Consider the following 26,095-nt stretch of genomic DNA (forward strand, 5'->3'; position numbering starts at 1 on the left):
CATGATCTAAGCAATGAATGAACCAAGTCACTATATCAAGTATTTGGCATTACATGAATGTTATCAAATCGCTACTGTATGCCTTATACATTACTACGTGTTCTAAGTTTATGTTGGCACTCCAAAATGTACTGCATCATGCATCTTATTCCACCACAGCTTATACTGAAGCCCCGAGGAAGACAATATCTGGCATCAATAGAAACTGAGAGCTGCTGATTACGTGGAATTCATTGTATTTTTATTATAAATCACTTGGAAAAATTACATGTTGATTTAAAGTCTTCGTTGGCTGTGTATTACAAGTTCAATTTGTATTTTGACGAGAGGAAAAGCTGATGCTTTGAGGACATTACAGACGTGAATGGAATGTGTTGTGTAAGGGGGGCAACCCGTTCTCGCACTTTCTTTAAGTCAATATTGACTTATTTAATAAGTGCATATGTAACATACTAATTTATTGTGAATATTTTAGTTTACCTTGAAAAGCTTCATAGAAAACACTGACCTTACCTTCTTAGTATGTTAAGATAAGCATCTTGTTGCTTCATAATTACAATTATCTTAACATACTAAGAAGGTAAGGTCAGTGTTTTCTATGAAGCTTTTCAAGGTAAACTAAAATATTAACAATAAATTAGTATGTCACATATGCACTTATTTAATAACTCAATATTGACTTAAAGAAAGTGCGAGAACGGGTTGCAGGGGGAGGTAATGGTATTCAACCACCACGCTCCACTATTCACTAACATTGTCTATATTCTCCCTAGGTGGTGGTAGTGGGTCTGAGGCGGGACTCTGGTCAGGGAGTGCAGAGTTGAACATTGGGCTTGTCTATTGTCACTAGATGCACAGAACACGACACACTACTTTTAATATACTATCCTTTAAATCTGTCGAGTCAGCTTCGGCTACCACCTACTCACTACTGTTATAGGACCACTGTAATACTGAGCTGATGAGCCTTTGCTCATTGTACATATATTCGCCTGTATATAGTTAAAATATGCATAGTAAAAACTAATAGCTGACGGTATTGTAAATATTTAAAATACGTCATCTAGAAGATGCTCAAACATTTCAGAAAATGTAAATTTCATAGACAATGTGTTGCCGTATCACAGATGACAAATTCAAATTGATAAAATATAAGCTGGCATCATCGCAAGATGAGCGCTCCCTAGCGACGAGTGCGTATACTAATATAAAATCCAAACCATTACGGTAACAGTATCAGAGGATGTAAACACCATACATGTACGGTGACATTCTGGTCGACTTCAAATAACTAAAATTGAATGCAGGTTGCCATTAGCTACGTAAGAGTACTTACCTTTCAGTGACTACGGGAAGGAAGGTCTAGCTCTTTATGCTCCGCCGTCTAGAATAGTCGCAGACGAGTATTCGGGAGAATCACAGTTATTTTATAAATTACAGTCTTGAAGTAAGTATTCCCAAGCGTCAAGTCGTCCCAGCTGCCGGTATCAGAACCGGGCTGGTGGATGCCGCCACAGAAGTTAGTTACATCCCACCACTTCGAAGTGGCTGGACAGACTAAAGTGATACCCATTTTGCCAACGTCCTGGATTAATTTACATGAAACTGCCCACCTCTCTGGGCAGCTGGTCAAGTAATCAACAGAACGCCTGTGCTATGGTGCACTGTTTAAATATTCAAAAGTTCCTACTATCATTCGGAATGCCAATAAGAGACATAACTCATACTACGAGCGATATCAAAGGGACTGATTTATTGACAATGAGGCAATAGGAAAGCGCAAAATTTCGGATCTTGACAATGAGGACTTTTCCCTCAGATATCAGGAGGGGATGTGACTCTCAGTTGGTCAACGCAGGCCTGACAGTAATTTATGTTTTTGAGCGAGGCAGAAACAGTTGAGATGTGTAGTGCCCAACACATCATTAAGAAAACAGGGCGATATTCGCCATATTATAAATAAATATGGTAACATAATTGTTTGACTGTTTGTTTGTGGTTTGTTTAATTAACATATCCCTAATAAGAGTAATAAGATAAAATATCAATTCTTAACACTGCTCACACTAAAGATGTGATAATAAAAATGTGACTCATCTGTGCCTCAAGTTTACATCCGTGCCCCTTAAAAACATGAAAATTAAGGCAACTGCAGAAGGCAGATTGGCCTATGCGAGGCAGCTCCTATTTATACTCAAGCATACATGTCTAACCTTTACTTGAAACAATCCAGCGATTCCATGTCGATTATGTTGTTCGGTAATCTGTTCCATAAATCTACAATCCTGTTTCAGTGTTCCTTCCGAACGCCTTATCTATCCTGCCGGATTCTTACAGAATCTTATCTCGTAATTATAAGGCGGCCGTTGGGAGATGGCGGAGGTCGAGACACGGCCGGTAGGAGCTGGCGGTGTGGTCGGGTTATCAGGAGAGGCGAGGAGAAGCAAGTCACTATCTCCCCTACATGGGAAGAACGCCAGTTCGAAATGTTAGCCGTTTGAATCCCCGCTGGACTCGCTGACACTGATATGTATTTATGCTCGTGCGAGAGAGCGTGTAGGCGTGTGTATGCTTGGAATGTTTTTCCCAAACAATGACTTCATTACGCTTAACAAATGTTAAGCGGTCTGTCTACAATTTCATAAATAAGCAAGTAACATATCAGAGAGTCTTTGTCGGGGATATTACGAGTAATATATCACAGTTACAAAACATTTGTTGCTGCTCCCACTGTCAACATGCCTCTTTGGCATGGTGGCAGCGAGAGCAGCAACACAGAGCCTCTTTGGCCTACCACACATTGCACAGTTTATTATCCTCTTAGGTCACAGATTATTACTCTACCTTGATGTAAACAAGGTCAGTTTGACGTGTGACGTAACGAGTTTATGTAGGTGGTGTCAACAGGACCACAGAGTTCGTGACCTGGTGAACAATGGCCATACAACTTAACGAAAATTAGGTCAACCAGACCTAATAATGACATACGATAAAGGCACAATTAACCCTTTATTATTTTTGCCCACTCTTGCAACAATAGCATCTTCGTTACCACTTCCAGAGGAATGGGTTACTCGAGCCAAAACTGTTCGGTTCGAGGATACTAAGGCGAATACATTTGTTGAAAAAAAAGAAGAGTCCAGTGTGCACGTCACTCTAGCGTCTTGGGTGAAAGGAGAAGTTCGAGGTGTTCCTGAGAACGAGATCTCTCCTCCGTCAATGGCGGTGGGAGCGAGGGCGAGGCAGAGGCTGGTGCCACTTGTACCATGAGGCCACTCACACCTCTGCTCTCAGACGCCAGACTTATCACTGGGCTAATGGTACCTTCGCTGCCCCCGGGTGAACCCTGTGCTTCTGGGCTATTGGTATCTTCGCTGCCCTCAGGTGCATCGTCTACCACTGGACTACTGGTTTCTTTGCTGCTCCCGGGGACCACATGCACCAAGGGACCAGTAATATCTTTGCTTGCCCCGGGAGTTGGAGACTGTTGTACCCAAGAGTTGGTTGACGTCGCTGATTTCACAGGATGATCGACCCGGGGACACCGTGTTGCGCCGTCAGGGTCTTCGTCCTCTTTGCAAGCATAACCATAGTTGTCGAGACCAGCATCCACCTGAGGTGAAACACACAATCACCATACCGGCCAGCACCGACTTGCCAGCTACACTACCACCTTCTATACTCAAGACAATTAGGACACAGGGCACGACTAGCACTCACAGCTGATTGCACGGGGGCTGAAGAAGGCGTTACAGGAAGCAAGAGGTGAGGCCTGCAGGCCATGCGTGTGGGGGGCGGTGAGTGATAGTGTGAGAGGGATGGGGGGGGGGGGTCTACAAGGTTCATGAGTGTGTGTGGGGACTCAAGTGGGGGTATATGGTGGCAGGGATGCACTGGTGGTAGGACATGGCTGGTTACAGGTGGAGTGCTGCGAGCGGTGGTGATGACGGCTAGGCTTCCGACACAACCCACCCGGAGTACCCTTGGTTGATCAGGCCAGTCGACTCCTCCTGTTGGCATGCCACGTACACTATCACATAATAATTAACCAAAGCAGTAAATAATTTGTTGAAAAAATATTCTAACATTACAAATAATAACACAACTACCTACATGCATATGTACTAAGTAACAATATAGTTGTCTATTGTTTAGTTCATGCAAACGGAAAAATTTATTTGTCATAAGTGCAAGGATTAAGGCACGAGTTAGGGATAAACCAGAGGCTATGTATGGTCTAGGCGTCAAGTTAAAGGTTCAAGCCTGGGTGAGGAATGGATAACACAGACTACGGCTAGACTATCCATACTATCCATAGGAGAGTGGGATCAACACCAAAGAAGAAAATATGTACAAACATTGTGGCTGACCAAATGGACCTTTCCTCAACCAATACTTAACTGCATGTAGCTCCAGCAGCTGTGGAATCACTTACAAAACAAAATGCAACCAACGCTTTGTTTCTTAAATATTGTTCAACTATTTTTAAGTGAAACGTTTAGGAAACTATTAGGCAATTTAATAAATGACTTAAGATATACCGCAACACTACCAACATTACACCCCTCCATCACCTCCCTTTCCAATAACCACCATCCCTATAACCACTAACATTATCACAACTACGAAGTGAATCTCCACCACTAGTCATATCACTACTACTGTTATCCACATTACCGCAGCGACCAGTTGCCATGCCCGCACGCTCTCAATTACCAACATTACACACCTTATCACCATCACTACTGTATTACTGGTACGCCTATCACCTTAAATACTACCCCCCCTCCATCGCTCCATCACCACCCATACCACAATCAATATTTCACCACTCACCAGAACTACCATCATCCCTATCGCTTACCCACAAGCACCATCGATTACAACTGCTGCCAGCATCACCACACACCAGCTCAACCATCCATGTCAGTAATATCACAACCACCACCACCACATATTTACCCGCCCACATTCACGCTTGGCTGTGTCCACCTACTCAACCCCCAACTTGCATTTTCCCCATTTCAGTCTGCATCTATGGCTACCTGCAGCCTTTTCTCCCAGCCTACCTATCCATCCCCCAGCTTGGCCCCCTCCTCAGCCTACCTCTCTGTCATCCTCCGTGTCGCTGATGACCTCCATGTTTTTCTCTATGAACTCCCTCCTCCTGACGCAGACCTCGATGCTCAGCACAAGGACCACCAGCCCACACACCGTCACCACGGGCCCCACCAGCATGAACGGGTTGTATCCTGTGGGGGAGAGGGCAATGGGGTAAGGGGGGAGAGGGCAATGGGGTAAGGGGGGAGAGGAATAGACGAGGGGGGAAAGAGAAGGAAGGAGTAGGATGATAAGGGACGGGAAAAGGTGGGTAACCGAGTCAAAAATTCAAATTATCCTTTATAACATTCAGTCACAATATGAGGACGGAAACCATTAGGCTTGTTGCTAGGACAACATTAGAAAAGAACACGGGGAAGAGGCTATATGAGCACAACACTTTTTTTATTACAACAAGAATAAACTTAGAAACATTAATTTTGTGAAAACTGAATTCCCATGTTCGATAATACCACACTAGCACACAAAACAAGCATACCATTTACCTCGCATAGCTTGGCCGCTCCATATATTAAAGTACTCATTCTTATAGGAACAATACATTACGTTGTCATTTTAATTTACATTATTTCCACTATTCGTGAACGTTTTCCTTGGCGCTGGGCAGTAGACCCGCCCCCCGCTACCCCCGCCAGCAGCTGGACACAGCAACCCGTCCTCCTAATACCACGTCGCATTTTGACGTATACTTTACCTAAACCCAAAAAACTGTCGTACTAGAAAATGGTAGCGGCTGCAGACGAGGAGTCACAATAACGTGGCTGAAATATGTTGACCAAACCACACACTAGAAAATGAAAGGACGACGACGTTTCGGTCCGTCCTAGACGGAATCGACTTGAGAATGGTCCAGGGCGGACTGAAACGTCGTCGTCCCTTCATTTTCTAGTGTGTGGTTTGGTCAACCTGGTAGCGGCTCTCTGGGAGGTACTTTAGTACTATAATTTCTAGACGCTGGGAACGTCCAGGAGAACGGGCTGGAGTTTCTAGACGTTGGGAACGTCCGGGAGAACAGGCTGGGACGAGACCGTGGCAGCTCACCTGGGGTGTAGTCACAGATGACGTAAGCAGAGTCTTCACCGTGACACGGGACCGCCAGCCAATCACCGGACTCCTCCATCTGGAACACAACGACAGAAATTAATTTCAAGTCCTAACACACAGGAATCGAGAATAAATCTCAAAATTATTATTATTAAATGAAAATTATTTAAGATATGTACGAGAATAAGATACACTCGTTAACTAATTGTTACAGAACACGCATAATAAAGCCATTAACATGCCACACTAGGGAAGGGTGATGGGATAGGGGGGGGGGGTAGAAATAGCCTAAGCTACTCTATCCATTTGAGATATATTTTTTTTCTTGTCTCAATAAACATACTTGAATTTGAACTTGAGGGATGGGATAACACCAGGGTTGACACTCACCATGGCACAGTAACTGAGAGAAGTGTCAGTGGGGACTGAGTTAGGATTCTGCCACTTGGTGTAGTTCACCTTGGCCCCTGTCAACCACCTCCAATCGTCTCTATCTTTTTTACGCCGTAGGCCTAGCCAACTACGGCCTAACATCACATCTGTAATACCGGATCTAGTTATGCACAGTGTCTAAAAAAAAAAAGATGTTATATAGGCTATCTACAAATTATTCTCAAGCGTGGCTTGAGAAACCTCTGAAACAGTTGGGGGACTGCTTATTTTATGCAAGTACGGGCAAATTATGAACAGCAGAAAATGTACATTAATTTAATTAATACATTGACACACTGTTCCCCTTTGAATTCTGGGGGCCGCAACCAATCTATGTTCATCCTGGACCCCAGACCGTCATCTCGGTCAATTTAGGTGAAGCTGGACTCAAGCCTCTGGCCTCCAACTTCGAACAGACACACATTCTCTCTTGTAGCATATTACGCGTCAAGCTTGAATGGTCCCCAAGCCAACATGCATTAGGAAACTCTTGACCCCTGAAGGATTATAGTATATTATATACATCTAATATATGATTTATAAATAATAGGTATATAGATATCTATATTTCTTCCTACTCTTGGCGGAGGTCACTCCACCCCCACCCTTGGCGAGGTCACTCCACCCCCACCCCACCCTTGACGAGGTCACTCCTCACCTTGGATAAAGTCACTCTCCTCGTCAGAGTGGAGGTCGAGAAGGCTGGCACTCTGGGAGTGACAGTACTCCCTGCCGCTGCTCCAGGAGGCGTTGTGGCGAGCCAAGTAGTAGCAGGCCCCGGGCGTCTCCATCCACATGAAGGGACACTGACCTGTGGACAAGAACCTTGGTTATGGCCCTCTGGCTTGGTGGTTATTAACTCGAATGGGTTGTTAGTCTGTTCTTGAGGATAGGTGGGGAGGGCGGGGGCCTTTGTGAGTGTGGTTGTGGGATAGGGGGCTTGGGGTAGGGGGTCTTTAACAGTACTGAGCTCGTACATCAATTTGGACATAACGAAAGCGCCCAGCTCAGCATCATCACAATTCTGTAAAAATATGCCTTTAATTAACAATGTTATATATATAGATACATATTCATATATAATACTGAATTAGTTTTCTGATTATAGCACTTGTTAGGTCACCGTGGCCTTGACAAGAGAAGTGGTTCTGGCGAGCGCTCACTACCAAAGCTCTCTGCATTACTTTTGTCTTTATAGATTTCATGGGAATTTAAACCAGTTATACGATGTGAAAAGTTATGAGAATGTGGCACGAATGCCGGGGCCTTCATGCTATATAACTTTTTGAAGTAAACAAAAAAGTATATAAAACTTGAGCTGTTTGTTATCGAAGCGTTTTGAGAAAAGTTGATACCTAATACGTCGCGTTCTTTCCAGAATCTATATTCGTTAAAATTACGACGTATTAGTAAAAATTAAATTGAAAATCGTAAAATGATTAATAAATACTAAGCCGCCATGATTGAAGAAAGATGTACTGGTTTCGTGAATAGCCATTGAAAACCCAATATTGGTGGGTGTCAACACAGCCTAGCCAGCCATGGGGGTCAACACAGCCTAGATTAGCCAGCCATGGCGTCAACACAGCCTAGCTTAGCCAGCCATAGCGTCAACACAGCCTAGCTTAGACAGCCATGGGGTCAACACAGCCTAGCTTAACCAGCCATGGCGTCAACACAGCCTAGCTTAACCAGCTATGGCGTCAACACAGCCTAGCTTTGCCAGCCTAGCGTCAACACAGCCTAGCTTAGACAGCCATGGCGTCAGCACAGCCTAGCTTAACCAGCCATGACGTCAACACAGCCTAGCTTAGCCAGCTTAGCGTCAACACAGCCTAGCTTTAGCCAGCCATAACGTCAACACAGCCTAGCTTAGCCAGCCATAGCGTCAACACAGCCTAGCTTAACCAGCCATAACGTCAACACAGCCTAGCTTTAGCCAGTCATAGCGTCAACAAAGTTGAGTAGTAACATTATTGACATGAGCTGGGCGTGGCCTTTATCCATATGCTAATGAAGCTTCATGTACATCAGATTTAATGTTAATGTTATGTTAATAACTAACTTGGTAACGGCCTGTTGCTCGCCATTTGAAACTATATTTCAAGAGATCAAAATTTTGCTGCTAGGTTTTTAAATAATTATTTTGCTCTAACGTTAGATTATTCAAATTTATGTTAAAAATTTGAGTCACCGTTATCTTGAGGTTATCTTTAGATGATTTCGGGGCTTTTTAGTGTCCCCGCGGCCCGGTCCTCGACCAGGCCTCCACCCCCAGGAAGCAGCCCGTGACAGCTGACTAACACCCAGGTACCTATTTTACTGCTAGGTAAATTAAATTATTAAGGTTTCTGCAATTGTTCATAGTTCATAGGTAACGTTAGGTTAGGCGTTTCCTTAACGATCATTTAGGGGAACATCTAAATGTGTCCAAAGGAACTAAATACAATGTTCACAATCATTTCGTCTCCAACAGTAGCTAACAATAGGAATTCTTGGCACCAATTTCATTTTAAATTTGAAATGATGGTAAGTTTGGCCAGCTGTAATTATTTTGGGGTTAGCTTAGCAGCTGCCGGCGGGTGTTGGATCTTCAACTTAACTTCTCGCAAAGACATTGTCTGTAAGTTATATTTGACAACTTCAATATTCAATATGTCTGCATCAAATAATATTATATTACCGATAAAATGTAGTTATGGAACTAAATGATTACACATGAATATAAGTACAAGAAGTTAAATTTAACATCCATGGAGATACATTGTCTGTATACATATACACATTGTTTAATGGCTTTCATGTCATGTATTGATGGTAGTTAACTTCCGTCTGCTGTGTTCAGTCGCGAACACGCCATAGAAACTGGCATTTAAGTCCTCACAGATTTCTTTGTCATTCTCTCAGTGTTCTCCCAATTTGGATCATCTGGTCACATGGTCAGTTTCTGTAACTATCTTTCTTATATGACCATACCTTGAGGTGCTTCCGGGGCTTAGCGTCCCCGCGGCCCGGTCGTCGACCAGGCCTCCTGGGGTTACTACCATGTAGTAACTTCAGTTATTTCTTTGCTTTGGATATCACTTTCATAGTTTTTTATAGTTGTGTTGTATTTATTCTAGTTCTCCTTTGATACGTGCATATTTGTCCACTTCATCTTGCTATTTCTTTCAGCGTCTTGGCGCTGTTTATTGAAGTATGTGTTGATATATTCCCTCAAACTTTGTGTCCATTACTGATGGTGTGTAACTCAGCCTCAGCCTCTTTACTTGCGTGTATTCTCACCAAGTTTGGCTGCACGAACGCGCTTAGCTATTAAGCGCCGCCATTACGGCTGCTGGTTGCTTAATGCCATGACTCTTAACCTCCTTATGTCGTGTGTGTGTGTGTGTGTATGTGTGTGTGTGTGTGTGTGTGTGTGTGTGTGTGTGTGTGTGTGTGTGTGTGTGTGTGTGTGTGTGTGTGTGTGTGTGTGTGCGCGCGCGCGCGCACAAGACTCCCAAGTGCCACAGATCAAGACAAGTGAAGAGGAGTGAGGCGGTGGTTACAGGGGGTGGGGGGACGAGGGGGGGGAGGGAGCAAAGGGTTCCAATAAGGCTGGCCAGACCCAGATAATTACATTCCACATACAGGTAAATGGAAGAGCCTTGAGAGACAGGGAGGGGTGGGGGGGTGAGAGGAAGTGTCACTGTGGCCGGGGAGGGGCAGAGGAGCAGCGAGGAGGGGCAGATAAGGAGGAGCAGCGAGGAGGGGCAGATAAGGAGGAGCAGCGAGGAAGGGCAGACATGGAGGCGGGCACACGAATTAAGGACGATAAGGAAGGAAGTGGAGACAGTGATGAAGCAGCTGGCGGAGGACACATTGGACGCTTCTCAAAATACACGAAGAGAGAGAGAGTGAGAGACAGGGGGGGGGGGGTGATGAACAGGGAGAAGGTGTCAGGAAGCGTCCGAGGCGCCACAGCTGTTGTGGACAGCGTCGCCAACTTTAAGAAAGACAACCAAGAGTTTTACCGCAGTGTGTGTGTTCTTCACAAGGCTTCGTTGGCACTCTCTGACACCACACTCTACCACCACCGCCACCACACTCTCTGACACCACACTCTACCACCACCTCCACCACACTCTCTGACGCCACACTCTACCACCACCGCCACCACACTCTCTGACACCATAACCCACCACACTCTCTGACACCACACTCTACCACCACCGCCACCACACTCTCTGACACCACACTCTACCACCACCACACTCTCTGACGCCACACTCTACCACCACCGCCACCACACTCTCTGACACCATAACCCACCACACTCTCTGACACCACACTCTACCACCACCGCCACCACACTCTCTGACACCACACTCTACCACCACCTCCACCACACTCTCTGACGCCACACTCTACCACCACCGCCACCACACTCTGACACCATAACCCACCACACTCTCTGACACCACCACACACCCTGCCACCACCACACAAGCCAACACAATGCCATTCTAAAGAGGCTAAATAAACGGGGTAAGAAATGCTTCATCAGAACACGTCTGTCCTTTATTTAATATGTATTATACATGAAAAATGTACAGGCATATGATGATGATGGTAGGAGAGAGAGAGAGAGAGAGAGAGAGAGAGAGAGAGAGAGAGAGAGAGAGAGAGAGAGAGAGAGAGAGAGAGAGAGAGAGAGAGAGAGAGAGAGAGAGGAGACAGACAGACAGAGACAGAGACAGACAGACAGAGAGACAGAGAGAGAATGAGTGAAAGAAAGGACTAAAGAAAAACAGTCAGAGACAGATAAATATAAAAATGAAAAAATAAATAAAAATAAGAGATAATGATACAAATAAATGTTTGAATAAGAGAAAGCCAGAACTTTATTGTACACGTTTGTGAGAACCCCTTCATATAGACCAGAGACATCAGCACCAACATAGAGACCACCTCATAAAGACCACCACACACCAAGACCAACATAGAGACCACGACACGTCAAGACCAAAATAGAGACCTCGCTGGAAGCTTGAAAGCAAACAATTTGGTCTCCCCTTTGAAAATACTGAAACACACGGCCATTAATTAGAAAACGGAACGAGAGACTATTTTATTTTTCAAGTAAAGACGATGGAGAGGTTCAGGCAATGGAAATAAGTTCACAAATATGGAAAATACAGCGAGTTATGGTAACAGACGTACTCTCCGCCCTGCTGACAACTTGTGTTTGGTAACTAAGTGAGACTAAAAGGTTTTTGTTGAGGGGGAAGAGGTAAAGGAGGGGGTACGCAGGTGTATACAAGTCTCCATTTAAAAGTAAAGTCTTCCCAGTTTTCTGTTGTGAAGTTGGTCGCTTGCGTTCCAAAGCCCTACCACGATATTTTATGCTAATTAACATCCTCATTCCTTCCGACTGAATATTTTTGTATTTTCGCGTTAAGACTAAATATGTTTCGCGTAAATAATGCATGTAAATGATGTTGTTTTTTTCTTTGAGGACGTGGAATATTTCCCGCGGCTTGTTTAGTATGCAAATTGGCGCGGTTCTCACTCCGCGCTGAAGACTGGCTGGCTCATACTTCTAATTCTTTTTCGGTCTAATAATAAATATTATATAAATATAAATAAACTGAAAGCTATACAATACCGAGCTGAGGACGTTGTGTGCTGGGGTACAGCAGGGGTGGGGGGGTGGGGGGGGGGGGTCTGTATCCGCTTGTATACAAACTGTTAAAAAATGGGACAAGTTAGTAAAAAATAAAAGCCCCGTTTCTACGCCTCGGCCTCGGCGGGTTAGGTGGGTTGATTGGGTTCGCACGTTCCCGGTCAGACAAGGTAAGAGTTATATTTGACGGTGCGGTTAATGTCGCGAGTGTTTACGGGCTCACCATAGCCCGTGCTACTTGGAACTTTTTGTTCCCAGTAGCTGAATCTTAAACAACAAACAACATACACATTTGGTACATAGACACATGTAGGGTACAACCGTCCTCCTCCTCCTCCTCGGCTCTAAGAAACCACTTCACTCGAGGGTCACCTTGAGTGAAGCTCACTCGAGGGATGACCACCGCTGCCCTGAGAGTGAAGGGTGGTGCTCGAGTGCCTGGTACCTGGTTAATTACTGCCTCCTATCATGGCAGCTCTTGCCACTTGCCACTCGGGAAGGAGGTGGTGATGGAGGGGGGTCGACACCCCCCCTCGCCCTCATTCTCTAGGGTGGGGGGGAGGTGGAGAGTATAGAGGGCTATTTCCCCCCCCCCCCCCCCTCCCCAGCCCGCTTGACGCCCCCCACCCGTCCAATAAATACCTGGGAACGCGGCTGATATCGCAAATTGAATTTTTGTTCAGGGTTTGAGTGATGGTGTTATATAGTTATATAGATGCTGCCAGAGGACTGGTTATATTCCTGGCTAGGGTCTTTACTGCTTAATTATAGTAATTACTTATTTATATCAAGCCCGTATTACAGGAAGGAAGGGACGGACAGAGAGAGAGAGAGAGAGAGAGAGAGAGAGAGAGAGAGAGAGAGAGAGAGAGAGAGAGAGAGAGAGAGAGAGAGAGAGAGAGAGAGAGAGAGAGAGAGAGAGAGAGAGAGAGAGACAGAGAGAGAGAGAGACAGAGAGAGAGAGAGACAGAGAGAGAGAGAGACAGAGAGAGAGAGAGAGAGACAGAGAGAGAGAGACAGAGAGAGAGAGACAGAGAGAGAGAGACAGAGAGAGAGAGAGAGAGAGAGAGACAGAGAGAGAGAGACAGAGAGAGAGAGACAAAGAGGGACAGAGAGAGAGAGAGAGACAGACAGACAGAGACAGAATGTTTGTTTTTGGTGCGCGTGCGTGTGCGTGCGCGAGTGCAGTTTACGAAAGAGTCTTTCCCAGCGTCCGAATTAACTTCGGACGCTGGTGGTTCGGACCTGGCTATTCAAGCCTGGCTGTTCGAACACACTGATGAAGTCATTTGTATATATCATAATTGAGTCATTAATCTTGACTGCTGTCCGTTTGACGGTGATGGCATGACCCCCCCCCCCGTATATGGGGGGGTTGTGTTTGAGGTTTGTGGACCCCCAGCACCACATGACCTTACCAGGCTTTTGACAGCAATGTCAAACGTTTCGACCCCACCAATTGACCCCTCTCGTAGAGATCAATACAGGTTCAGTGGGAATTTTAAGGTTAAATCGGGGGGGGGGAGGGGGGGATAAGGGCAGAAACTGGGTTTGGGGGGGGGGCAACTCCCCCTAGTGTGTGTGTGTGGGGGGGGGGAGGGTAGGGTAGCGTGCATGTGTTTGGTGGGAGGAAGGGAGGGGGGGGGGGTAGGGTGTTTGTGGGGTCGTGTGTGTGATGGGGAGAGGGGAAGAAGGGTTGCGTGTGTGTGTGTGTGTGTGGTGGTGGAGGGGGGGGGGAGGGGGTTGCGTGTGCAGGATGAGGTGTTCAAGACTCTCACCTCAAGTGGACATAATGACAGGTCCAAGAGACTCGCTGTTTATACAACGTTGCTAGATTTTTTATTGTACTGCTTCAACACTGTGGCAGAACAATGGTTTAGTGTGTCTCATGGTCGCACATATTGTATTTGTGGGTGTACGTCCAATACGCAGCCCACTACTACTACTGAGAGAGAGAGAGAGAGAGAGAGAGAGAGAGAGAGAGAGAGTTAGTTCCCCTCCCACAACTCTGCCTGTCCGGAGACGCAGACTTCCAAGACGGTCAGCCACCACAACACAAGACGGTCAGCCACCACAACCCAAGACGGTCAGCCACCACAACACAAGACAGTCAGCCACCACAACACAAGACGGTCAGCCACCACAACACAAGACAGTCAGCCACCACAACACAAGACGGTCAGCCACCACAACACAAGACAGTCAGCCACCACAACCCAAGACGGTCAGCCACCACAACCCAAGACGGTCAGCCACCACAACACAAGACGGTCAGCCACCACAACCCAAGACGGTCAGCCACCACAACCCAAGACGGTCAGCCACCACAACCCAAGACGGTCAGCCACCACAACCCAAGACGGTCAGCCACCACAACACAAGACGGTCAGCCACCAGCGGCGTCACTATGGCGCTATGTTCTCAAGGGCAGCGTGCTCGTAGCGATCACTACTGCCAACCCAAGCGGCACGGAACTGCTGCTCATAATTTATACATACACGATGGATCAAGGAGCCAGTCGACCAGGAAGTTCCTCCTGTAAATAATATGACTTTCTTAACATGTTTCGAAAATCCACTTCCTGTAAAATAATCCATCAACCTCCCACAATTTCCCACAAGGTTAATTGGGTGCGGCAACAGCTCGGTGAATCAAGAGGACCATTTTGTTTCACAAAAATTAAATTAACCAGATTTGCGACCTATATATATGTATAGGCCTATAGGCCTGACGCGGATATATCACGTTATATAATTCCAGATTTTTTGGCAATTCAAAAAGTTTAAGGCTTTAGGGGGTGTTCGTTTCATCAGGTTAAACCCTGATTCATAATGTTATGATGATGTCATTCATCAACAGGTGAGGATGAATGACGCCATCTGTTGTTAGTTGTTGTGCAGTGTTGTTGCTGCGTCACGCTGGCCACACACACACACACACACACACACACACACACACACACACACACACACACACACACACACACACACACACACACACACACACACACACACACACACGTGGGCCAACGTGACCCAGTAGCTAGTATGAAGCTAGTATGAAGCAGTATGAATCAGGAACTCAAGTAATGACAAACAAAAGATGATGTCATTCATCCTCACCTGTTGATGAATGACATCACACCTGGACACACACACACACACACACACACACACACACACACACACACACGTAGTTAAACACCAGGCAAAGTTAGAGAAGATTAAGCAATATGCCACCAGACTAGTCCCGGAGCTGAGAGGTATGAACTACGAGGAAAGCATACAGGAGCTGAACCTCACAACCCAGGAAAACAGAAGAGTACGAGGAGACATGATAACCACCTACAAAATTCTCAGGGGAATTGAAAGAGAGGAGAAAGACAAACTATTTAGCACGGATGGAACACGAACAAGGGGACACAGGTGGAAACTTAGTACCCAAATGAGCCACAGAGACATTAGAAATAATTTTGACAGTGTCAGAGTAGTTAAGAAATGGAATGTATTAAGCAGTAATGTGGTGGAGGCTGACTCCATACACAGTCTCAAATGTAGATATGATAGAGTATAGGCTCAGGAACCTGTACACCAGTTGATTGACAGTTGAGAGGCGGGACCAAAGAGCTAGAGCTCAACCCCTGCAAGCACAACTAGGTTCAGTATAACTAGGTGAGTACACAGAGGTGAGAGGAGAGCGCGCCATCACCAAGCAGAACAAAGCAAGAGTTACCCAACAGCCCCAACTTTTGTGACCCGTCGTGTGTGGCGTCTGCCTCCTGTCTCGCTACCAATTACCGCTACCCCGCTAATATTAGCGCTCCCTGCTAACCTTGCTGGTCCCTCTCTCACAGGCTGCGCTGCTCTCTCTGTCCTCTGTCTGTCTGTCTGTCTGTCTGTCTGTCTGTCTGTCTGTCTGTGTCTGTCTGTGTCTGTGTCTGTCTGTGTCTGTCTGTCTGTGTCTGTCTGTGTCTGTCTGTCTGTGTCTGGCTCTGGCTCTGTCCCTGTCTCTCTCTCTCTCTCTCTCTCTCTCTCTCTCTCTCTCTCTCTCTCTCTCTCTCTCTCTCTCTCTCTCTCTCTCTCTCTCTCTCTCTCTCTCTCTCTCTCTCTGTGTCACTCCCCGTCTCTATAGTCTGTCTGTTCCCCCTCTGTCTGCTGGCCAACCAGACTGTGTTTGTCTGTCCGCCTGTCACTGACAAGAGAAATAAACAAATAATTTGAGCGTGCACATTTCTTTCAGAAGAGCTCAAAATGAAACTATTGCTATGCGTAACAAGAATTGAACAAATAAAAAACAAATGGGAATTGCCCTTCAGTAATTTGGCATGTGTGTGTGTGTGGGGGGGGGGGGAGGAGGGTGAGCCTCACCAGGGGCGCCGGTGGCTGTGTGGACAGCACGCTGGACACGTAATCCTGTAGCCCGGATTCGATTCCCGTCTTATAGCAGCTATACAGTTCTTAAGTAACCTCAAGGTACACCTACGGCATGTGTGGTGTGTACGAGCCCGTCTTAGTGTACCCAAGACACATCCAACTTGGCGGTAACTTGGTTAGGAGTTCCACAAAGTTGGGCAACTAAGTTTTCTCTCTCATCTCTATGATTTTTTCACTTCTTGTTTTGTTTGGTGAAGGTAGAGTCGTTTGTTTCAGTTACTCCTCAAGTTGGTTCTCGTTTTCTTCCAAGTCTTCTCTGGGGGGGGGGAGAGAGAGAGAGAGAGAGAGAGAGAGAGAGAGAGAGAGAGAGAGAGAGAGAGAGAGAGAGAGAGAGAGAGAGAGAGAGAGGTTGAGTAGAGATAAAACAAAAAAAGATAAGAGGATCAGGGGAACAGAAGGAAGGAAGATAGGACGCGGATTTCCGATAGCGAAAAGGGGAGTGAGAGAGAGAGAGGAAGAAAGAGGGAAGTAACGAAGAGGGGAAGAGACCGGTGAAGGAGAGTCGAGAGTGAACACAATTTTCAACATGATTTATATATAAATTTTCTTTAGTACAATTAAGCTAAATTTTGCACACGTGCCACCATGGGCACGTATGCCATAGGTTCGCCATCCCCCCCCCCCTCCCCTGCCCCTGCCCCAGGGGGTATCCTCTGACCCCCCCCCCCCCGGGGATACAACCCACAGTTTCCTAACTCCCTGGTACCGTCTAGGTGAACAGAGGCATCAGGGGTAACCAAACGTGCCCAAAGGCTTCACCTATGCCTGGGAGCCAAACACGGCACCAATCGGGTGTGAGCACACTACGCTAGCCACTAAACTACGGATCACCACTTGTAATTTTCCCCGATTAAAAAGATAAAATTATATCTTTAAAACATTTGTTACAGATTTTCGATAAAAATGTTTCCTTTCTGCTAAATTTGGACTCTAAGGATAAAAACAAACTCACTAATGGTTTTGTTTAGTTCAATAAGAACGATATTAAACAAAAAAATGATTGCAAACCAATAGATTAAGGATCACTTGGACAAAAATACCAAATTTCTTTTAACAGTTGACAACGATTTTGCGAGTTTTATTTTTGGTTGGAAACGTGACGACGTAGCCTCGCCTGTACTCACCTAGTTGTGTTTGCGGGGGTTGAGCTCTGGCTCTTTGGTCCCGCCTCTCAACTGGTGAACGGATTCCTGAGCCTACTGGGCTCTATCATATCTACATTTGAAACTGTGTATGGAGTCAGCCTCCACCACAACACTACTTAATGCATTCCATTTGTTAACTACTCTGACACTGTCAAAATTCTTTCTAACGTCTCTGTGGCTCAGAGACCACACCTTACCCTGCCTACAGGGCCGTCGGCTCCAGCTCTGCATGCCCCGCCTTGTTCAATACGCTCACTATTCTCACCTTCAAAGTCTTTGTCGAATCTGATCTTAAACTTGTGGATGGAGTGTACACAAATTAGCTTGGGATGGATGGATAAATCCATGTAATCCCAGCCACTGTTCTGGGGGTATGGAAGGTGTTAGGTGTTCCAGCCCCGCTCCTGTGCCAGGTAAGTCCACTACGGGATCACCATAGCCCGTGCTACTTGGAACTTTATATTCCCATTAGCCGAATCAAAAACAACAAACAACGATTAACAGCCTCATTAGACATTGAGATGCAAGTCTCGTCTTACCCACACACTCAGACCGTGATAAAGCACTCAAGAGAGTGCGAAAGACTTTGTGTATTTTTTGTAAAGATTTGAAGAACAAATACACAGATATATTTTGTTATCCTAACAATAACAAGAACAAGCAATAATCCTGACGCTTAATTTGACTAAATTACACAATTATATTTATGGACGACGTTTAGGAGGAACACATTGTCTCTCCGGATATTAGGGACAGCCACAGGCCGGATAAACAATATGGCAAATCCGCTTAAGAGAAACACATGTAGATCTCCTGGATAAGTGGACTCTTACACAGGAGCACTTAAGATAAGCATAACTTTAAACCAGGAACACACATAATCCGGGTATTAGGCACAAGTAATTTCGGATAATGGAGACGTTATGTGTGCAACTCCGGATAGGAGAAACAGTAACACATATAACCCAAATAACGCTGGCATGAGTAGATTCGGGTAAACGAACATAGGAGTGCCACTCCCATGATGAGTGCCACTCACATGATGAGTGCCACTCCCATGATGAGTGCCACTCCCATGATGAGTGCCACTCCCATGATGAGTGCCACTCCCATGATGAGTGCCACCATGATGAGTGCCACCATGATGAGTGCCACCATGATGAGTGCCACCATGATGAGTGCCATCCTCATTAGTGTCACTCCCATGATGAGTGCCACCCCCATGATGAGTGCCAACTATCAAGCAAGCAGCACAGTGCCACCAATAGGTGGTGAGAATAGACGAGATAACTGCCTAAAATGGTCCATGCAAGCATGGTTGACTATATCGAGGCAGTCTGTCGTCTTTAAGCGAAGTGCCAGCCGTCCCGGGATGAGGAGGGGGGGGGGGGGGTATGGGTAGTGTCAACACCCACACCAGGGGACACCCAGGACCGTCCCCACCACACCAGGGACACCCAGGACCGTCCCCACCACACCAGGGGACACCCAACACCGTCCCCACCACACCAGGGGACACCCAGGACCGTCCCCCCCACACCAGAGGACACCCAGCACCGTCCTCCCCACACTAGGGGACACCCAGGAGCTTCCCCCCACACTAGGGGACACCCAGCACCGTCCCCACCACACCAAGGGACACCCAGGAGCGTCCCACCACACCAGGGGACACCCAGGAGCGTCCCACCACACCAGGGGACACCCAGGAGCGTCCCACCACACCAGGGGACACCCAGGAGCGTCCCACCACACCAGGGGACACCCAGGAGCGTCCCACCACACCAGGGGACACCCAGGAGCGTCCCACCACACCAGGGGACACCCAGGAGCGTCCCACCATACCAGGGGACACCCAGCACCGTCCCCACCATACCAGGGGACACCCAGGAGCGTCCCCACCACACCAGGGGACACCCAGGAGCGTCCCACCACACCAGGGGACACCCAGGACCGTCCCACCACACCAGGGGACACCCAGGAGCGTCCCACCACACCAGAGGACACCCAACACCGTCCCACCACACCAGGGGACACCCAGGACCGTCCCACCACACCAGGGGACACCCAACACCGTCCCCACCACACCAGGGGACACCCAACACCGTCCCACCACACCAGAGGACACCCAACACCGTCCCACCACACCAGGGGACACCCAGGACCGTCCCCACCACACCAGGGGACACCCAGGACCGTCCCACCACACCAGGGGACACCCAGGAGCGTCCCACCACACCAGGGGACACCCAGCACCGTCCCACCACACCAGGGGACACCCAACACCGTCCCACCACACCAGGGGACACCCAACACCGTCCCACCACACCAGGGGACACCCAACACGTCCCACCACACCAGGGGACACCCAACACCGTCCCACCACACCAGGGGACACCCAACACCGTCCCACCACACCAGGGGACACCCAGCACCGTCCCACCACACCAGGGGACACCCAACACCGTCCCACCACACCAGGGGACACCCAACACCGTCCCACCACACCAGGGGACACCCAACACCGTCCCACCACACCAGGGGACACCCAACACCGTCCCACCACACCAGGGGACACCCAACACCGTCCCACCACACCAGGGGACACCCAGCACCGTCCCACCACACCAGGGGACACCCAGCACCGTCCCACCACACCAGGGGACACCCAACACCGTCCCACCACACCAGGGGACACCCAACACCGTCCCACCACACCAGGGGACACCCAAGACCGTCCCACCACACCAGGGGACACCCAACACCGTCCCACCACACCAGGGGACACCCAACACCGTCCCACCACACCAGGGGACACCCAAGACCGTCCCACCACACCAGGGGACACCCAAGACCGTCCCACCACACCAGGGGACACCCAACACCGTCCCACCACACCAGGGGACACCCAACACCGTCCCACCACACCAGGGGACACCCAACACCGTCCCACCACACCAGGGGACACCCAACACCGTCCCACCACACCAGGGGACACCCAACACCGTCCCACCACACCAGGGGACACCCAACACCGTCCCACCACACCAGGGGACACCCAACACCGTCCCACCACCCACCCCACACACGCAAGGAAGAGAGACCCATCCCACTGAAGAGAGCGCGGCGTCTGAGGACCTGTTAGACTGAAATAGGAATAAATACCGAAAAAGAGAGACCATTGAAGCCGCAGGGAGCCCCGCTGGTGTCCTATGCCGCCCTCCAAAGCCTAATGAATGCTCCCGAAGTCAGACATTTCAGGCCACATATTTTCAGAAATTACTCGGCGTGGGAAAAACATACATAATTGCAGACACGTCCCCACACACACACACACACACACACACATATACACACACACATATACACACACACATATACACACACACATATACACACACACACACACACACACATCAAACACCGAACAAAGAACACTGGCAAACAATGGCATAAAAGTAAAACTGAAGCAGTCTTAATACGCCCCAGTTACTCAGACACCCTCTGGAGGCCCAGACCGTAACCCCGACACCCTCTGGTGGCACAGACGGCACCTGGCCAGGGACCAGGGGGACCCTAAGGAGAGACGGGGGCTCCCACTAGAGTGTGGGCCCCTAGAGAGCACGGGGACACGAGAGGAGAAGGAAGGGGGTCGAGGCAGGACATCGTAGCTGTGAATAGCCACATAAACACAACTGAATGTCACTGAGAACATCAGCCACCACACGCCCTCTGCCCCCCCCCCCCACATCTGGGCCCCCATCTGGGCCCCCATCTGGCACCCCATCTGGCTCTCCCCGCCCCCCTGGCGCGTGTCTCAACACCCAGCATCCCCTCCACACAAGAGGTCAAAGGTCAACCACCGCCAACTGACCCCTCTCCCCCCCGTAGCGAGGCAGCCACAACTTTTATTATTTCTCCGTAACAAACACAACTGTTTTATCTGTACCAGAAATGTAAACAATCACAAAAGTTTGGCTTCAACCCTGCGTCTAACAGCCTGGTTGAGGACCGGGCCGCGGGGACATTGAGCCCCGATATCATCGCAGGGTAACCAGAAAAGTTCGAACCCAAGCAACCCACCTAACCTATCGGGGGTCGAAGCATAGAAAACGGCAATAATCCTGTGGTTGTCGGGAAACCGACACACACACACAACCACACACACAAATAACACAGTCTCCCCTAGTCTATACTCCCTTCAGGATGGAAAATGGGAGACTCCGTGACGTCATCAAAGTCATCGTATATTTACATTATGAAACATTGTTAATAGATTAGTTTAGTCTCTAAAGTTAATAAAAAAGTAATCACTAAGAATGAATATAATTATTTACATCAAATAGTAGCTAGGTTCCCTTGTTAATGTAAAATTACTTTGAGTGGAGAACCAGAGCATAAGAGCGTCTCCCCGGGGAGGAAGGCGTCCATAACTACACAAAAACATCAACAAAAGATGGGATGAGCATACTACGCTGTCTTAACTGGTGTAAACAGCTAGACACCCCATTTACGTGTCAACACCAGCCACACAGCCTAACAACATCACAACGACATCTGTATCCGTCTACCAAGTATTGTTTATTATTCAAGTGCACTGTTTAATATAAATATGTAGATGGTTATGTCGTAGGACATCCCCAAAAACACCGTACGTGTACCCCATTACCACCCTCACAGTTCATGTCATACCTGTAATTGATATGTTTAGGGAACTTTGATTAATTCCTTGCATCCCATACAGGTAAATTGTGAGAGGAGCTTCAAGAATCTGTGCAGACAGTTGGTTCATACACATAATTAACTACTTGTTTGCCAAGCCTTGTCCTTCCCTCCAGCCGCCATTACGTGGCACAAAGAGGCAGGGCCACACCCATCTTGAGGCTACACCTACATGCCTTACTAGGCCCATTCTACTGGCACAGCTAAGACATTATAGCAGTAGCAGTAGTTATAATTAATTACTTATAATGAAATAACTGAAATAATAGTTTTAAAGGTAAACAATTGGTAGTTTAAGAAGGGATCATAACATAGTGGTTTAAGCTACCAATTGTCCCTCCAATAGTGTGTAAGAAGATTTCAGGCAGTTTACCAGTACATACAGTCCACTTAATTAATACTTACTTACTAAGAAAATAAATAAGACATAACTTTATTTTATTAAATCAATTTGAAAAGAGAGATTAGCTGCCTGGAATTTTACCCCACATTATTTGGTCCTTCGAACCGGATTATATTTAGTTCTTTGAACTAGATATTATACATACATATAGTGATAGTGCAATATTACCTACACACATTATAGCAGGAAGACACTGCTATATTTTTTGCATATTTTCTAGCCTAACTTTTCAATCTCATAGCAAACAGAACTTACAACAAGCACTATTATTGTTCTGACAGTACCAAAGGAACAATTGTGTTTTTTTCATTTCATTACAAGAGGTTGATAAGAGGCTACTTTACTTATAAGTTACTTATATATGTTTTTTTGTAATTATTGCATTATTATTGCCATTACTGTAACATTTACTGCATGCCACATCATTTACTACTAATTCTTGCACAAGGGTAGAACATTTTAGGCTGGTGTTGTACAGCAACCTAGTCTAATTTATTGTGCTAACCTGGTGTAAGGGTAAGAATTTAACACTTGTCTAGTGTTGAACACATATTACAACCTAGCAAGTACATATTTTTATGCAGTATTTAAGACAACCCGAGTTGTGTTGTCAATATGATATCAATATAACATTAGTACAATTTAACTATAATCATTTCACCTTTGAGTGTTAACCTGTGTCTCTGTACCAACCAAGAGTGATAATGATGGGCTAACTTGCGGTTACCAGCATTGATACAGGTCTACCACTCAAATTATAGTGTGTATGATTTTACAGTGTATATTTAAATATAGTCTATACGACTAACAAGTACTTCCAAAATGTCTACTGTCAAAAATGTCCAAATAACCCTCACAGGATTGAGGGATCATTTATCACGGCAGATTAGCACATGTGATGACATAAGTAAACAAACTCCAGTTAACTATGTAGCATTGGAAAATTATCTTAGGCTTGCACGGAACAAATATGACCGTGTGTTGCAACAAATGAAAGAATATCAAGTTTTACTTCAGAATACCAGTGTTGGTGGAGAAACATTACAAGATGTTATACAAGAACATTCCGATTATGAAGATACAATGTTTACACAGTTGCAATACTTTGATGATATCATACATGCCCATAAAGCTAATATAAATATTGTAACCACAACTTCCCAGAAACAGACAGCACCAGAAGTCAAATTGCCATCACTTAGTTTACCAACTTTTTCTGGAAGAGAAGACGAGAGTTGGGACGGTTTCTGGAGCAAATTTGTCGATTCTGTGGATTCTAATGCTAATGTGCCAAAAACAACAAAGTTTACATACTTACAGAGTGTCTTGAAGGATGAAGCGTATCAGGTAGTCTGTAATCTAAATCACACAGATGATGATTATGACAATGCAGTGCAACTCCTGAAAGATAATTACGCTAAACCTGAAAGGACTATCAGAATTCTAACACAGAGACTGTTAGACATTAAACCTCCAAATAATACTGCAGTCTCACTCCAAACCTTCAGATTGGAGCTTGAGTCCATACTCAAGGCACTTAAAAATAAAGTGAACCTGGATGAGTCAGACTGGATAATACAAGTCCACATGACACGGAAATTACCCAGGGACATACTGGATAAGTTGTTTGTATTAGTAGGTAAGTCATCCTTGACTGTAAATGAGATTACAAAGGGTTTACAAACCATCATAGAACGAGAAAGAGTTAATCCAGAGGAAAAAACATCTAAACCCACATCTGCTACTAATAGTAAACAACAGAGTACAAACAGTGCTCCAAACAAAGCTAAAACATCTTCCCCCTCCACAAAGTGGAATCAGGGCAGTGTAGGAACATATGCAGTTGGTCCTTCCAAACCTACAGTCAACGCATCACCCAAGACGGTGACTCCTCAAGATACTGTTAATGTCTGGAAACCATGTGTGTTTTGTGAGCAATCACATTCCATGTACAATTGCAGACGCTACCCTGATCGTGCAACACGCATAAAACGACTCAAGGAGTTATATAGATGTAGCAAGTGTATAAGGGAACATCATCCCGACAATTGCACAACAGCAATGCGCATCTGCACTAAGTGCCATAAGGGTCAACACCATACTGCACTTTGTGGGGACACAAGTATAAAGTCTCCCAAACCACAAGAGGAGGAAGGAACTACAGCATCAGTAAAACTTTGTACTGTGTTACCTGACATAAGTGTCTTCACAACCAGGTCTAACCATAAATCAGCTCTACCTACTGCACGATTGATCATTAGAAATGGAAAGAAAAGGGCCACCGTACGTGGATTATTTGATCAGGGGTCCCAACTGACCTTTATATCCAAGGAGTTGGTAGATAAACTGAAACTTACACCTGTAGAGGAGACACGGATAAACATAAAAGGATTCCTGACTAACTCGGGAGCCCGAACTTACGGGGTAGTACGACCCACAGTACGACTAGGTGGTTATGTACGAAAGGTACCAGCACTAGTAGTAGATAGATTTCCAACAGACCTGTATATAGAAGGTCTAGGAACAACAGCCAAATTCCTGGAAGAAAAGGGAATTCCTTTGGCTGATAACATTACATCGGACAACCTTTCCGATATTGGAATCCTTATGGGATCAGATGTCTACCATAAGTTTATCATAGGAAAGGAAGATTACCACGGTATGAACGTGTTACCATCTGCAGGTGGCTATTTACTAACAGGCCCAGTATTACGGCTAAAACAACCCGCACCTGTGGATCACCAACATGCCAACACAGTAATGGTTGCATGACTAGGAGAACAGTCTCCACTGCAACTCAGAGACATTTCCGAGGATGAGCTTGATCCCCCAGTATATAAGTTATGGGACCTGGCAACTCTCGGCATTGTCCCTGAACAGCCTAGTCCAGATGATGACTGGACTTATAAACAATACCTAGACTCGGTTATCTACAGAGATAATCAGTACTGGGTCAGGTTACCATGGAAGCTGAATCACCCTCAGCTACCCATCAACTACTTCATGGCACAAAATCAATTAAGATCACAGGTGTTACGTTTACAAAGACAACCTGAGAACTTGAAGTTGTACCATGAAATAATACAGAAGCAGCTCGATGACAAATTTATCGAAGTTGTAACAAATGATAACC

General features: G+C 46.4%; 2 protein-coding genes across 3 annotated transcripts in view; one reads left to right on the forward strand and one right to left on the reverse strand.

Annotated features, from left to right (window-relative positions):
• Nucleotides 1–213: 213 nt before the first annotated feature.
• LOC123769950 (uncharacterized) overlaps nucleotides 214–26,095 on the reverse strand; it is a 60,334-nt gene continuing 34,452 nt past the window's right edge. For both annotated transcript variants that reach the window (XM_045761450.2, XM_045761452.2), the window contains 5 exons: nucleotides 7,256–7,408; nucleotides 6,556–6,704; nucleotides 6,163–6,241; nucleotides 5,107–5,252; nucleotides 214–3,613 (listed from right to left, as the gene is read on the reverse strand). In XM_045761450.2, coding sequence (XP_045617406.1) covers nucleotides 3,152–3,613; nucleotides 5,107–5,252; nucleotides 6,163–6,241; nucleotides 6,556–6,704; nucleotides 7,256–7,408 — 989 coding nt within the window. In that variant the 3' untranslated portion in view covers nucleotides 214–3,151. The remainder of the gene's footprint in view (nucleotides 3,614–5,106; nucleotides 5,253–6,162; nucleotides 6,242–6,555; nucleotides 6,705–7,255; nucleotides 7,409–26,095) is intronic.
• LOC138350437 (uncharacterized) lies at nucleotides 22,285–25,734 on the forward strand. The gene is made up of 2 exons (XM_069301080.1): nucleotides 22,285–22,488; nucleotides 22,582–25,734. The coding sequence occupies exon 2, from the start codon at nucleotides 23,785–23,787 to the stop codon at nucleotides 25,732–25,734; it is 1,950 nt and encodes a 649-aa protein (XP_069157181.1). The 5' UTR covers nucleotides 22,285–22,488; nucleotides 22,582–23,784.

Source organism: Procambarus clarkii, chromosome 45, assembly GCF_040958095.1.
Source record: "Procambarus clarkii isolate CNS0578487 chromosome 45, FALCON_Pclarkii_2.0, whole genome shotgun sequence".
Taxonomy (NCBI): Eukaryota; Metazoa; Arthropoda; class Malacostraca; order Decapoda; family Cambaridae; genus Procambarus; species Procambarus clarkii.